Source organism: Raphanus sativus, chromosome 4, assembly GCF_000801105.2.
Source record: "Raphanus sativus cultivar WK10039 chromosome 4, ASM80110v3, whole genome shotgun sequence".
Taxonomy (NCBI): Eukaryota; Viridiplantae; Streptophyta; class Magnoliopsida; order Brassicales; family Brassicaceae; genus Raphanus; species Raphanus sativus.
The window spans coordinates 50365507-50382221 of record NC_079514.1 but is presented as its reverse complement, the minus strand read 5'-3'; the positions used below and the strand labels follow the sequence as shown (position 1 = coordinate 50382221).

The window sequence follows — 16715 nt, the reverse complement described above, 5'->3', positions numbered from 1 at the left end:
GATCTATGTATCATATGTTTTTGTTACTATTATAATTGCACTGATTATTGAACTAAGATATATCCCGCGCGCATGTTATCTTTTACCATTCGGACTTATTGTTACACACTTACACATACTGTGTGCATGCATATGTATGAGCACTTACCACGTGCGGCGATGAGCACATCGAGGGAATATATCGATCTGATGAATCACAGCTCAGTAAGCTCATTAATGTCTGGCTTTTTATAAAAAGTCAAATATTTCCCGACGATAACTATATTAACGTACCCATGAAACGGACTGATGTAGCGGCAGGAGCCACCTAAAACATTCAATTAAATTTGATTTAGATATCTGCACATAAAATATAGCACTACCAACTTACAAACAAAATACTACTCCTAAATGATTTCGGAAAATATTATGCATTGAGATAATACTCTACTGGACATATACAACATGCGTATATCATTCACCCTCTTTTTTGTGTGCAACCATTAGTTATATAGACCCTGTTCGTTTCGTGAACTGGATGAGAATTCCAGACGCGGCATCTGCACGCAGTAATTGGATGCAGCAATCAGATATTGTTCGTTCGCGATTCTGCAAATCTTGGATCATGCGTCTCGAAACTGTATCTAGATGCAGTTATGTTCGTTTTGTATTATGTATTTTTGTATATGAATAAGTTTTATGTCAAATGATCAAAAACACCTTATGTTTTTTTTGTCTAAACATATATATAACTATATCTAAAAGTGAAACTAACTTGTAAAAAAATATGTTTAACTACAAATAAAACAGAGATAAATAAAAATTAACACTAAATTAAAATTTTTCATTTTTTATAAAAAATAAAATAAATTTTTCATGTTTTAACTTTTCATAGAGATAAATATGTTTTCATGAAATGGATATAGGTTTACCCATGGAAAAACTCGGTTTTCGAGTTTTGGCCGAAAAATTCGGTCTTCGGGTTTTGGCCGAAAAACTCGATTTTCCGGTTTTGGTGGAAAAATTTGGTTTTCGGGTTTTGGAGGGAAAACTCGGTTTTCTAGTTTTGGCGGGAAAACTCGGTTTTCGGGTTTTAGTGGGAAAACTCGGTTTTCGGATTTGGCCAAAAAACTCGGTTTTCCGGTTTTGGCCAAAAAACTTGGTTTTCCGGTTTTGGCCGAAAAACTCGGTTTTCCCGTTTTGGCGGGAAAACTCGATTTTCCGGTTTTGGACGAAAAACTCGGTCTTGGCCGAAAAATCTGTTTTCTGGTTTTGGCCGAAAAACTCGGTTTTCCAATTTTGGTGGAAAATTCGTTTTTGGGTTTTGGAGGAAAAACTCGGTTTTCCGGTTTTGGCGGGAAAACTCGGTTTTTGGGTTTTGGCCGAAAAACTCGATTTTCCGGTTTTGGTGGAAAAATTCGGTTTTTGGGTTTTGGAGGGAAAACTCGGTTTTCCGGTTTTGGCGGGAAAACTTGGTTTTCCGGTTTTGGCGAGAAAACTTGGTTTTCCGGTTTTGGCGGGAAAACTCGATTTTCGGGTTTTGGTGAAAAAATCGGTTTTTGGGTTAGTTTTCCGATTTCGGTGGGAAAACTCGGTTTTCCGGTTTCGGCCGGAAAACTCGGTTTTTGCGGTTTTGGTCGGAAAACTCGATTTTCCGGTTTTGGCCGGAAAAAAATTAGGTTTAAGAAATCAGGTAAAACTTTTTAATTCTTACGATAAATTAAAGGTATTATCGACTTTTAACACTTTTGGATGAGTTTAGTGTTTCTGGAAACGTTTAAAAACCTCATCCAGAAATCCTGAAATATCTGGATGAGTTATGAAAATATATCTGAATGCTGCGTCCAACTTAACCTCTATTTCGCATCAAACGAACATCGGTCAGCGTCTGCGTTTGGATGCCGCGTCCAGATCACGAAACGAACAGGGCCATACTAGGGTCTCAAGAGCTTAAACTAGTACAACCGGAAGAAAAGTACTCGATGGCAAAAAAACTAAGAAAGAAAATTACAATGAAGCAAAGGATAAATGTTTTGAAAAGGTGAGAAAATCTATAAAGAAGCTTCACTTGGCTCCCTAAAACTGTTGTTCGAAATAATATTATACGAAAACAACGTTGAAACACCTATATGAAAGGGTTTTTGAGAGCAATTAGAATGAACCATCTCTAATGGTGAGATGATCTCCTTTGCGGCAGAGCTGGAGGATGGTCTCTTCACTAAAGAAGAAGTGATCTCGTCATACTGAAGGACAATAGTGGTAATGAATGGCCGACTTGTACAACAGAGTAGTTTCATGGAGATGGAGCAGAGCCTAAGACTGTGGTAGCTTTTTTGGTGGTAGTGGAGGATGCTGACCACTTTGCGATGAGGAATGAAAATGATAGAGATCCAACGGTCAGAATTTGGTGGATGGTTGTCACATGGACCCATGGTAGTGTCCTCATATATCGCCATTATTGCAGTGGCGGCCAACTCCGCTAAACGCCATTGCGCTTAATGCTTACTCCCTCTGTTTTTTAAAGATGCATTTTTTAGGATTTTCACACTTATTAAGAAAGCATATTAAAACTTAGTTATTAATGCATAATTTTTTGTAATTTTATATTTTCTATATTTTTAAACCAATAGGATTTCAAGAAATGCAATTAATGTTTTTGAAACACATAATTTTTTCATTATTAGTTGACAAAATATGCTTTGAAAACATGAAAAATACATCTTTTTGAAACAAAAAAAATTCCTAGAATATACATCTTTCTGAAACAGAGGGAGTATCAATTAATGTAATGTGACTAATGTCCGTTACAATACAACCCAAAGAGCAATGCTGAGAAATTACTTAAATATCATTTCTTCAAAGACAATAGTCACCGATACTATTGGGTATCTATTTGGGTTTAATTCAGATCTATTTGGAATGAATATTTATATTATCCAGATTCAGTTCAGGTCTATTTGAGTTTCAAGATTTTAAGATCAAGAATTTCAGTTTCATTTAAGTATTTTTAAATTTCGGTTAGAGTTTGATTCAAATCTTTGCAAGTCGATTTGGTTTCAGATATTCATTTAAATTTTTAATTTTTAAAAAATTTCGTTATATATTTTAAATTTCTAAACAAAATAATATATTGCATATAATTTTGAATAACATATGTTGAAATATTTAAACTTAACATATAAATTGGTTTACTTAGAATATTTGAATGAAAAATCAATATATATTTCAAGTTTTTTTGGTATTTTGAATATATTTTATCGACTTTAGATATTTAATTTTGACTATCTATATATATTTTCAATTATATTAGATAATTTAAAAGTATAGTATATACTTTAGATTTTTAATATATATTAAATCTAAATATCATTAATATTTAGGTATATAAGTCTATTTCGATATTCGAATATCCAAAATACTTTACTTCAGGTCGGATTCAGTTTAAATTCTCTAGATACCAGAATTTTAAATTCGTTCAGATATTTAATCAATTTTAATTCGAATTTGATACTATTTTGTTGGGTCGGATTCGGTTCTTCGGATTCAGATTTTTTGTCCAGTTCTAATTGACAACATATAAATCAACAATAACGCTGCTTCATCGTTATATTGACAACATATAAATCAACAATAACGCTGCTTCATCGTTATTAAAGAACATTCGTTTTGTATTTGAATAAATTCGTCTGATACGTTGGAAATTAATTAACAAGAAAAGGTTGGAATGTTTTATTGACAAGTGAATGAGTACTAAAGTTAACCATTATGTTTTGAAAATAACCCCAAAAATAACTTAAAAGTATAACCCAAAAATAACATAGATGCCGTGTTACGAGTCACGTGTTTGCTGCTTCATACACACTGTAGATTTAGCTATTTAGGTGTACCCTATACGTAGTCATTACTATAAATCCCCAACCTCTCTCTCTCTCTCTCATAATTCCTCATTCGTTGTCTCTCTCTCAAAAGATATATACAAAGTATAGGTTAGGGAGAAAGAGAGAGAGATAGAGTGTATGATGGAGATAACGCCAAAAAGGTATTGGCGGAGGTGGAAAGGATACGAGAAGCTTGATGGATCATCAACGGCGGGTCGAAGGAATGGAAAACGGGTCAAAATGGATCCGACCAAGAAGAAACGCCTTTGGAAGATCAAGATTATGCCAAAACTGAAAATCCTCAGAAGAACGTCGGCTAAGAAGTTTCTGGTCTGGTTACGGGACTCTTATGTTAATATGATGATGAAGTTGGCGAACTCACGGGCCGTAGGAGCTTCTGGATACGGTGGATCCGGTTTTGAGTCGGGTCGTCAGATGAAGGAGTACGATGAGAAAATGCTTGTAGAGATTTACAAGACGATATTGATGGCGCAGTCTCAGGGGAAACTCACGCACCACGACACAGCTAATAAGCTTCCAGCTGAGCCAGCGGTTGTCTCTGTTTATCCTGTTGTTAGGTAATTGAATAACCAAAACAATTATCATTTTTCCTTGTAATAAAAGAGAATCAAAATTCTTTGACTTGTTTTTTTTTTTTTTTTTTTGAAAAAAAAAGATTAAACCCGGGTCAATGATGACACAAGCCTAACCCCCGGGTGGAGGTATAGCCCACGGATAGACCCTCTGCTGGACATTCAAATGAGTCGAAAACAATGGACTCATATCCGTGTGGCCAGTGAGAATCGAATCTGGGACCATATTGAGGCCGAAACTCTCTCAAGTACCTTTGACTTGTTTGATATTACTTTTCAAGATTGCTGATAGCAAAGTTGTGATTTTGATCTCTATTAAATAAATATAAAAAAAGTTATTATAAAGAAATGGATAGGAGATTGTGGGTTTTATTTAATGGAGTTTTCATTATTTGGCAAGTTTTGTTGAATCTATGATTCAGAAATATAAAGATTCGCATTTACATCGTAACTAGATGATAATCCGCGCTTTGCGCGGGATGAACTTTTTTTTTAAATATGTTGTATCTAAATAAATAATACATTTTTTTTGTTATCAATAATTTTTTTTACATTTGATTAGGGATCACATGTGGGTAGGTATCATTTGGTTTGGTTAGGTTCGGTTTGGATCTTTGCAAATTTGGTTCGAATTTTTATATGTTCGGTTTGGTTTTAGATTCAGATAACCCATTTAATTTTTTAAAAACTTAAAGTTCATATATACTTTAAATTTCTCAAAACATAAAAATAAAAATAATATGTTACATATAAATTTGAATAATGTATACCAAAAAACTTAAATTTAACATAAAAATTGGTTTAACTTAAATATTTGGATAGAAAATGAATAGATATTTTCAGTATTTTGGTATTATGAGTAATGTTTAGTTATTTTAAATATATAATTTTTACTATTTTTATATATTTCTAAATATTTTGGACAATTTAAAAACATCTTAAGTATTTTGTATATTTCTTTGAGATATTAATTTTTTAAAATAATATATTTAAGTATATAAATTTGATTCGAATATACTCGGATACCCAAAATATTTTGGTCCGAATCGGGTTCAGTTCTGATTTTTAGATACCAAAATTTTAAACATGTTCAGATATCTAACCAAATTGATTAAAGTTCTATACTATTTTGTAGATTGGATTTGGTTCGGTTATTTGGATTCAGATTTTTTTCCCAATCATATATTTTTTATTGTAACCAAATTTTAAATGAAAGTGACGATGGTTCATACTGATTTTGGGTATGCAACAATTTTTAAACCAAAACTCTTTCTTTTATGTACATGATTTATTTAGTTAATCATTAAAAAATGTTCCAGACCCATTAAAACGATAGGCTGAACTGAAAAAAGTTACCATTGATCACAAAATTTTCAATGTGAGGCTTGTACCATTTTTAGTAATTTATAATCATTTTAAAAAATTCGAAATACAACATATAAGAAAAAAAAAAAAATTTTATTATTATATGCTTAATTTGATTGTTTAATTTATTTTAACAAATAAAATTAAACGATAAGTATAGAGGATAAAAAATTATTATCAAATCTTTATTATTCATAATCATTAATGGTGATATATATGTCAATCATATTAGGAAGTTCCGTAGCTTTTATTTAAGGAAACAATAGAGAATATTCTTTTGTATATTAATAATTGATTTAATAGTTATTTAATAAAAACTATAATATATGTGTAGATGGACCAACTTATTTCTCTAACAATCCTTAGAATAATTCTCATGATGACACGTGCCTACCAAATAATGTTGCAATGTTCCAGGATTAATATATAGGGGACTGTTCATGTGTGTAAATTATTTGATACTAAAAGCGACCCTTTAATTATTCTAAATATGTTGACTATGTTGTGGAATTTGGTGGGAAAACGTGCTATTTCCCCACGAGAAGTATCGCATCCTCCCAGATGTCTCCCAAACTATGACTCATCTTATATGTCTACGAGATAAAAGTTCGAAATCTATTTCCCCATAGAACTTTAGAAAACCTCTTATATCTCTCCGACATATAAGTTGAAGATCGTTAACCCCATAAAATCAAATTTATCTGGTTAAACCTATAAACCAAAACTATTTTCGTTAATTAAACCCGATTAAAACCTGATTTAGATCTGATTGCAGTAATTAAACAAGAAAAGAAAGATAAAGACCTGATTTGGATCTGGTTTAATTACTGCAATCAGATCTAAATCAGGTTTTAATCGGGTTTAATTAACGAAAATAGTTTTGGTTTATAGGTTTAACTAGATAAATTTGATTTTATGGGGTTAAGGATCTTCAACTTATATGTCGGAGAGATATAAGAGGTTTTCTAAAGTTCTATGGGAAAATAGATTTCGAACTTTTATCTCGTGGACATATAAGATGAGGTCATAGTTTGGGAGACATCTGGGAGGATGCGATACTTTTCGTGGAGAAATAGCACGTTTTCCCGAATTTGGTTGACTACTTTTGCTGAATGAAAGTGTTTCTGGGGTGTGTGATCTCATCTTGAAATCGTTCGAAGAACTTCTGAGTGCATTGGAGGGTGTCGGTGTGACGGTGTGGTATTTGTTATTGGGCCGCGTGGATAAGTGATGATTCCAAATGAGTCAGCAAGCACCTATTGTGTTTCTTTCAACCAACATAAAAACAAAGAACTTAAATGCATGCCTAATCATGTGAACTACTACCTTTTTCGATGAAAGTACATTCTGAGTGTTATACAATACACCAAGGCATATAATAGCAATTACTAAACACACAATTAGTTGTTCATCAATAGTGGATGTTAATAACAATGAAATAGGAAATATAATACGATATTAGGTCCTTTAACGGAATAACATATTGTTATGCTAATATTTCTCAATGCTATTGCCATACATTTGAAGATGTATGTGATTAGAATTGAAAAAAGCATTTGTCTCAGGCCTTTGATTAGTATATTCAGGATCTCAAAATTTAAAACAGTTTCTAATCTAGTTTAGACTTACATTAAAAAATTCTTTCCAATGAGAGTTCGACTAAGTTATATTCTGAATTTTTGTATTTTTTATATAATATAATTATCATATTTTCGTAATAGATTTTTTACAATTTTAGATTTGTATATTTGATGAAGATGATATTATCGTTTTATGAAAATTATTTTCACTATAGTTGTAAATAAGTTTCTCTTCAAAGTTTACCTTACACCTCTAAAATCCTTCACACTGCACTAGTGATTAGTATTCTCATAGAAATATTGGCCTTGTTAAAATGGACCACCATATCAGATCTAGCCTTAGAGTATCAGCTTCGATTTTCAAGAAGAGAATCACATCTTATTTGAGAAATTTTTTTATCGGCGTTATTTTTTATATGACACAACAAATTTTACAGCATTAAGTTTTAATTTTCTGTTAACATATTAATATGTTTATGTTAAGAGACTTGGGTACAAAAACTCATCGCGGTAGATACTTTTGAGTACTTGGTAGGTAATAAGTGGACTTAAGAAATTTTAAGTTATGATAGATTTGAAGAGTGGATATAGTTATTTCATTATATTCTAGATTTCAATAAAATTCAGTTTGAAAAAACTGCATGAGTTGTTGAAAACGAAAACCTAAAGATATTGTAATTTCATACAGTATAAGAATTTTTTTTGTTTCATACAATTATATGTATAAACCATCAAATAGATAATAAAATGTTTAATCAATGTGCATAATACAACAAAAAAGTAAACGGCTGGTCGTTTTTTGAATTTTGAACTCTCTCAGGCACAATAACCGAGACAACCCAGATCTGCTTGAATCCCGACGCCGGTGGAGCACGAGCTCGCCGGCGTCAACCCTCACCCATTCTGCTTTTATCTCCCTTCTCTTCTCAATCCGTTTTATACTCGTACTCTGTTTCAATGTTTCTCTGTTACAAACCTTTTGTTCTGGGTTGGGTCACGCCGTCGTCTACCATGACCATCGCAGTCTATGGTCACTATGGCATACTCACTGGAACAGCACTGTTAATCGGGGATTCCCGAAAAGCTCGTCCAAGATTCACCACCAACAACACTTCCGTCTCATGTGCTCTCCACTCTATTCCCGTCCTCTTTCACCCCAATAACCTTCGTTCAGTGTGGAGAAACGACGGATCTGCTCTCGTCGGTCACGAGTTCACCGGATCTCGCTTTTCATGGGGGACTCCCCATAAAGCTCTGCCTCTCACAACTCCTCGCCACCGTGAAGCTCCACTCTTCATCACCTGCTCACCAGCTCACACGGCCGCTACGCCTTACCGCTCTACAACCGCCACTCCTCTCCTCCCTCGTCGCTGTTCCATTGCCGCTCCGTTCAGTTTCCCACAACGTCATGACTTCACGTCTTTTGGGTTGGGATATCATGAGCTACTTATGGACCTGTTAAACTCAATAGGTTGTATATGTGACTACTTGCCCAACCCACTGGCTTCACAGCTCACATTTGTGTGGGGATTATTAGTCTCTTTGACTACTTGTCTAAAGATTATCGGTGGAGTCACCGGGATCTTTACCGAAGCTGATTTGCACACAACTCTGTATCTCTTTTATGCAAAGAAAGCTCTACTTCATCACTTACCAGTGGATTCATTGGGACCAACCGTCTTATACACTGCCTCCTTTTTAAGGAGTGTTTCTCTTCCAAACGTTAAATGGAAGTGTTTATCCATATCTATAACTATTTTGCTATCTTGTGTACCGGTTCGTTCGGGGTCTGAAGATGCAACGGGTTTCGTTTCGACGATATTCCGAGGTGCGGATTTGGTGTCAACATCACAATTCAAAGTGACTAATTCTCAAGCTTCCAGCAGTGCTGCGAACCTTGTTCGGACGCATTCGAGCTTCGCTCCAAATTCGCTGTCATTCTATCTCAGAGGAATCTCTATATCTAGTTTGTATGTTGTATTGCTTGTTGTTGGTAGAGTTTGTTTAAACTCCTTTCTTGATTGTAGTATGTTTGAAAATTAATGAAAGTTTGTGTTTAAAAAAAAAAAAGATAATAAAATGTTTGTGGTTTAAATACTAAACATGAGCATAAGGTTTGACATTGCATGTTGACCATCTGCCATTTAGGATTTTTGTTTGTAGTCCCCCAAACATTTTGCGGCCAGATATTTTGAAATTTACTTTCAATTTCACATGAAGAGAAGTATTATACTCTATTATTTTGTCCCACCATGATGAGTAAAATTTAGTATATGTGTGTCATCAAGTCGGTAAATTAAAATTACATAGATAATTCCATAAATTCCTTTTAATAACTTGACAGACAATAATTTCTTGTTAGTTCTGCATACATGTATGTTCATACATACACATATATAAACTCTGTCGACAATCTACGAAAGATTAGGAAATGAGATGATCACTAGATCCAAAATAACCAAATGATAATACTTTGTTGTTAAAAACACTATTTTTAATTTGACATTTTACCAAAATTAACACCATTTCCTTTACTCAATGAAATAACTAAACAAAATTCAGTTATGTAATAAATTGAATCTTACCTATTTGTTATATAAATTTTACCAACAAATATTTATCTTTACAATACATATGTTTACATATGAATCTTTGAGTATATATATATATATAGGTTATTAATTAAGGAGTAATTGACCAAATAGCGTAGTCTAAAAGTAATCAAATAAAACAAAATAAAATCTTTGGATGAGTAGTGCTAACCAAGTGATGATACTTTGTTGTTAAAGACACCATTTTTAATTTGAAATTTTACCAAAAAGAACACCATTTTCTTTACTCAATGAAATAACTAAACAAGATTTAGTTATGTAATAAATGAATTTTACTTCTCTGATATATAAATTTTACCCAAAATATTTATCTCTACAGTGCATATGTTTACATATGTACCTTTGAAGTAGTGTTCAAATTAATAAAACAATTGTATATATATGTTATTTAATCAAGGAGTAATTGACCAGATAACATAGTCTAAAAATAATCAAATAAAACAGAATAAAGTCTCTTTCGATGAGTAGTGCACTGTACTTGAACATTATGATAGCATATGAAGTTTTTTGGTCGGTTCATAAAAGAAAACAAATTACATTGATATGAAACTTTTTCTAAGATACAATCTTGTGTTACGAATAAGTCAATACATTTAACTGAATTGTCCAAATCATTTTCCACTATTTTTAAATATAAACACTATAGTCATGCAAACGACATATGAACCATCCATGATTGTTATCAATAGTGAAATGTGAAGTTGCATTGAAACGTTTTTGTCTCTCCTAACAACATCATTCTCTTATGAAAAATATTTTTTAAAAAAATTAGACATTTCAACTATAATATTGAGAAATTATTAACTTTCCAACTAAAATATTAAAATTATTTCATATAAGAAGAATATGACAATGTGTTAAGTGGGCTACATGCACCTAATAGTTATACAAGCTATTAGCTTTGGATTTGAAACAGTGTAATTATTTGTGTTTTTATTTATCGTTTTCTATTAGAGCCAAAATCTAAACACAAAAAAAGAGAAACATATGTTCATAGTTCACATGAAAGTAATGTTCATACTATCTACCACTCATGAGACATAAATCATGAATCATGGGTTCAGTCGATCCAAAAATCTAAACCTTGTCGCATTAGTAAATAAATTACTATAAAGATTTAATTACACACTGCTTGAGATATAAATATTGGTTGTGTGCTAAATGATCTTTAACTAACAAGACCTGTTCCAGCTGAATTATAACTTTTTAATTAATATCACATGCATTCAGCTGAGAAATCATTAGTGATTTTACTTCAAGTATGTATGCTACTAAAGATTTAAATAATTTTGCTTTAGTTTTCAAGTTATTAATTCACATCAAAATCCCAAAATAATACACAAATACACACTATTACTTAGGTTTGGTTCAATAGACCAGACCGAGTTTTCGGATAGTTGGTCAAAGGTAGGGGATGGGTAAGGGTTATAGTGCAACATTAACTGTCGAACAAATATTAACTAATAAATAAAATGTGAATTATGTAAATGAAGATCCAAATTCTCAATAGACTCATAACATTCCCGTCTTTATGGAAATGCACATATAAAAACAATAGATTTTGATTCCTATGTTGGTTTGCGTTTGGTTTGCAGTAGTTTAAAAATTAATTTTCCCTGTGAATCATACAAGTAGTGATCAAAGTAAAACCTAACATTAGTTTTGGTACAACTTCAGATTTTTTACATAAATACATTTAGATTAGGTGATACTGTTGCCAAAAAAAGTGAGTACTGAAAGATGTAATTGGTAAATAAAGAAAATGAATAAATTGAATAGAGCATAATAAAATAAAATGAATAAAATGTAATAGAAAATAGAATATTTTATTCCATTTATTCCTTATCAAAATTTCACAAAATATTTTGCTTTGTATTTTATTTATAACTTTTTTTTTAAAATGATGGAATTCTCACTCCATTACATTCACGTTAGATGGTATTTTTCATGAAACTAGTGGAACTGGTCATTCTACATCAATCATTGGATTCCAAAATAAGTAATCCAGTTGCAGAAGTTTCTTTAAGGTTTACAAAGTGACACATCATTTACAGTTTATAACTACTGGATACATAAAATGCAACTTAAAGTAAATTGAGATCAAAAAAAGAAGATAGCTAAGAAGGTTGGTGGAAGTGCACAACCTGGTCTCTCTCCTTCAACTTTTTTCTCTCGACTACCACAGAACGCTTCTTGTTGCAGCTCCGGCGTTGGTAGCGCGTGCAAGCGCGTGACGACGTCGGAGGCATCCGACTTTAATATTAGTCCATTTTTTCTTTGCTGCTACTCGATCCCTTCTATCTCTCCCGATATGCTTGCGTTCTCTGGTTTAGGGTTTTGCTACGACGGCGGCTCCGCTTGTGATGATCGCATCTCCGGTGGTGACTCCTCCTTTTCTAGTATCGTGGCGAGGCTGTAGATGTGGCGAGTCGTTGTGGTAGTCGGATTTTAGGGTATTGTGAGGGCATCGTTTTCTCTGTCGATCTCCTCCGGATTTTAAGGCTTGGTGTCGATGTTGGTGTATGAAGTTTAGAAACATGATCTACCCTCTATTTCTTCTCTGGTTCAAGCAGTAGTGGCCATTGAGAAGGGGTACGTGAGGCTTAGCTGCGGTTGTGGCTTGGCGTCTTGTTCAGGCGTGAGAGCGTTGCCTTTGTTCATTTGAGTCAACTCCGGTGGTTGTTGATACTTGATGGTCAGAGTGTTTTGCAACTCAACCTTAGTTCTGAGAGGATTGAAAGGAGATAGTTGTATTTGGAAGCGAAGGCTTCATTGTTGGTCTTGGTCGATTGCCGCCTATGTGAGTGTGATAGTCCTGGATTTGGAGTGGTTCTTATCCAGTTACCGGCTGTGAATAAAACGTGTGCGGGAAGCTTTGATAGGCTTCGCTGTGGGGTGATGGTGCGTATGAGGAGTGTAGAGAGCCCTCTCAAGGTCTAATGGCGAGTTGTAGTTGGGATTGAAAGGTGTATACAGCGACGGTTAAGGATTCTAACCTCTCTCGATTCGGTTTATGTGTTTGGTGATGTTCGTGTGCTTCTAATCTATCTCCTTGATCTTCTCATCTTGTGTTAATTGTGGATGAGTCCCCGTTAGGTAAACTCGTCTTTGAGTGCAAGGTTAAGCACTCCTCGTTTGAAGTTATGTTTTACTCTTTTGCCTCTCGACACTCTTTCCTTTGTCCTTGTTAGTTTGTGTTATGTTTTTCTTTTGGTTCCGGGTGGTACATGTTACCTCGCTGGTTTTTGGCTCAAAAGATAGAAATTGCCTCTGTGTAAAATGTTGTTTGATCTAATATTAATCTACGAGATGACAAAAAAAAAAGTAAGTTGAGATATATTTAGTGGTACATGTTACCTTGCTGGCTTTTGGCTCAAAAGATAGAAATTGCTTCTGTGTAAAATGTTGTTTGATCTAATATTAATCTATCAGATGACAAAAAAAAAAAGTAAATTGAGATATATTTATTTTACTCTACTATATATATATTTTTTTCAATATTGGATTTTTCTACCCTCGGATGCATCGCTTGCTTCTCTATGCAGTGAATTTCGAAAAACTCTGGCTCACTCCAAAGGTTTCATATTCCAAGTAGAAGAAACGGAGGGTTGAGATGCTTTGGACATACGATTTTCCGGGTAGTTTGTTGCATTGGTCTGGGAGTGGTAAACCGTGGTTCCGGTTAGATTCGAGACGGCCTTGTCCGCTAGATTCTCTTTGGGCACCTTACGATTTGTACTGACACTCACACTGATGCATCAAAATATATGTCGCATTATTTATCTGTTCTTCCTCTGTATGAAACGATAGGATACATTTTCAGAATGTGCTGTGAATCTTGCTTGTACTTGTATTTTTACCAGATGTTTTTTTTTTTCATTACAAGTCTGTCAATTTTTCAGTTACAATGGTTTTTCCTATCGTTTCTTTTCTAATCCAAACTAACGTATGATGATTCCAATATTCACGATTCACCGACAATCTCTATTTGTTTGTTCTTGGTGTACAGTTTTGTTTTGTTTGTTTCTTGTTTTTAATTTCCTCTCTTGCTCACAAATATAGAAAAAAATCCTCTCTTGATGTTTGATCGAAACATGTCAAAACCAAAATGAGAACACGATGAGTACATTCTGGTAATCTGGTTGGACGATGGTGTCGGTCTCTTTGCTCTTACTTCACTTTTGTTTCTTTAGGGATCTTTTTAATGAGTGGGATGATTGATTGTTGTTAGTCTATGGCATTTGATATTAATAAACCTTGCATTATTGTAAAATGTCACGCTTGGATACTTGTTTGTCCTCCTCTGGTTGGTACACCAAAACGTAAAGCACTTACTTTGTATTTCGACATTTGTTAACGATCGATAGTTGAATCTATTGATTGATTAATTGATTAAATATTCTATGTGGTCTTTTTCTGAAACATATTATATGTTCTTCAAGAACAATTTTGATTTGCAAATAAGTCAGTTCCTGTTTATGATATAGGTACACCTTAACACACACGATAGTTGGGATAGCCCATGGTCCAGTAGTATATAGGAAAAACGTTTCCTACCTAGACGAAGTTTACACTAATATGGTGCAAACCATCCAAAGTATCAAAATGTGTCAATAACTACACGAAGTTTATGTTAATACATGCCACATGTACGAAGTAAATGATAATATGTTAGCAACATCACAACCGGGTTTAATTGATCTTAAACTAAGTTAATGGGAGCAATCTGTAATTTATGAAACTTAATAAATTTAATTGATTTTATTAATAAACTTAATAATTATTAACCTTAAGAAAATTATTAATTTATTAAACTTAATAAACTTAACAAGCATAATAATTTTTTAACATAATAAAATTATTAAACTTAATAAAATTACAAATTTATTAAACTTAATAAACTTAATAAACTTAATAAACATAATAATATTTTTTAACTTAATAAAAGTACCATTTTTAAACTTAATAAATTTAATAAACTTGATTGATTTTATAAGTAAACTTAATAATTATTTAAAATTGATAAAATTATAATTTATTAAACTTCAAGAAATATTTTTAATAAATTTAATAAATCTATTAAACTTTTTTCCTTAAGTTCAATATATTATTAAACTTAAATTTAATTAACTTGATTGATTTTATTAATAAACTTAAAAATTATTTAAACTTAATAAAATTATAATTTATTAAACTTCAGGGTAAAGTTTAATAAATTGAATAAATTGAATAAATCTGTTAAAAACTTTCCTTAAGTTTAATAAATTATAATTTTATTAAGTTTAAATAAACTTATTAAGTTTAATAAACTTAATAAGTTTAATAAACTTAATAAGTTTAATAAACTTAATAAGTTTAATAATTTTATTAAGTTAAAAATTATTATGTTTATTAAGTTTAATAATTTGTAATTTTATTAAGTTTAATAATTTAATTAAGTTAAAAACTATTATTTTGTTAAGTTTATTAAGTTTAATAAATTAATAATTTTATTAAGTTTAATAATTATTAAGTTTATTAATAAAATCAATTAAATTTATTTAAGTTTCATAAATTACGGATTGATTATGATGTTTCCAACATATTATCATTTACTCCGTACATGTGGTATGTATTAATATACACTTCGTGTAGTTGTTGACACATTTTGATACTTTGGATGGTTTCCACCATATTAGTATAAACTTGTGTAGCTAGGAAACTTTTTTCCTAGTATATATCATGTTGGCCATCATCAACTACACAAGTCTACAACTGAAGTTGTTGAAGATGCAGTGAAAAATCATTATGTAAGAACGTCCTCTCTGGTCTAGTGTAAATATATACACTGACCTGTAACTACAAACAGATTACCAAAAAATATATAATTACAGACAAACCAATTATAATACCATAGAAAGCACTTAGTAAAACCAAATCAATTACAAAGTGAAATCGGGTGTAGCCACTACTGAGAGCAAAACAGTTTCATACAGTCGAATTTAAAGTTGAGATTGATGCTAGAATGAAATGTAAGCGAAGTTACTAATAAAACACCTTCTGGAGTTAAAGAAAAAGAAGGTATTATCAGCGAAACTTGCAACGTTGGTTTTGGCCTCCCATGAATCAGATAAGTATCTAACTAACTCAGCTGGGATTATGAAGGCTCTTCAATCTCTTAACTATTTTCAAAAAAAAGAAAACTAACAATTAAGAACCACAAACCAAACTATTGGCCGCAACTACTATCCTAATAATATGAGAAAACACATAAGAAGAAGAACACCACGACTTATATATAACTCAAGAACGCAAAAATGAATTACTATCAGATCAAGATGAACGAGTGAGTTGCCGCTATGGCTTTAGGATGAAGCTGAGGCAACGACAAATATATAAAAGTTTCTCTTTACAATTAGGGCTTCCGGTTTTAATATTTTAGGCTGGCACAGTTGAGCCTAAAAATTGAAGGGCCCATATTCGTTGGATAAATAACTACTTCCTTCACAATGCTGGTTGGACTTGTTCCACACGGTAAAACCGAACCAAACCAATAATATGGTTTGGTTTAAATATATATTCCCTCCGTTTATATTTTCAAAATAGAAACACTATTACTAATACACGTAACCATATATCAACTAATAATAAAACAGAGTAGAGAATATTGTCAATAAATTTTGCATTGAAAACCGAAAACGACATTTATTTTGAAACGAAAATTCTACT

The 16715-nt window shown here is 32.3% G+C and overlaps 2 protein-coding genes, 1 long non-coding RNA gene and 1 other non-coding gene across 5 annotated transcripts; 1 reads left to right on the top strand and 3 right to left on the bottom strand.

Annotated features, from left to right (window-relative positions):
• Positions 1–6: 6 nt before the first annotated feature.
• Positions 7–2571, bottom strand: LOC130511527 (uncharacterized). 2 transcript variants are annotated; one of them, XM_057008609.1, is made up of 3 exons: positions 2142–2571; positions 274–307; positions 7–186 (listed from the first exon to the last, which is right to left on the bottom strand). In XM_057008609.1, exons 1-3 carry the CDS (start codon positions 2433–2435, stop codon positions 110–112), a joined length of 405 nt encoding a protein of 134 aa, XP_056864589.1. In that variant the 5' UTR covers positions 2436–2571; the 3' UTR covers positions 7–109. The 2 variants fall into 2 exon arrangements, with proteins under 2 accessions (XP_056864589.1, XP_056864588.1); XM_057008608.1 differs by having other exon boundaries at positions 2105–2564.
• A 1322-nt stretch (positions 2572–3893) lies between these two features.
• Positions 3894–4901, top strand: LOC108851734 (uncharacterized). The gene is made up of 2 exons (XM_018625198.2): positions 3894–4435; positions 4534–4901. The coding sequence occupies exons 1-2, from the start codon at positions 3996–3998 to the stop codon at positions 4550–4552; spliced, it is 459 nt and encodes a 152-aa protein (XP_018480700.1). The 5' UTR covers positions 3894–3995; the 3' UTR covers positions 4553–4901.
• On the bottom strand, positions 4420–4846 carry LOC130510557 (uncharacterized). The gene is made up of 2 exons (XR_008944243.1): positions 4703–4846; positions 4420–4493 (listed from the first exon to the last, which is right to left on the bottom strand). It is a non-coding gene; the product is annotated as an uncharacterized LOC130510557 (long non-coding RNA).
• An 11113-nt stretch (positions 4902–16014) lies between the features above and the next one.
• Positions 16015–16144, bottom strand: LOC130512222 (small nucleolar RNA snoR83). Its single transcript, XR_008945779.1, has one exon. It is a non-coding gene; the product is annotated as a small nucleolar RNA snoR83 (small nucleolar RNA).
• Between the last annotated feature and the right edge of the window lie 571 nt (positions 16145–16715).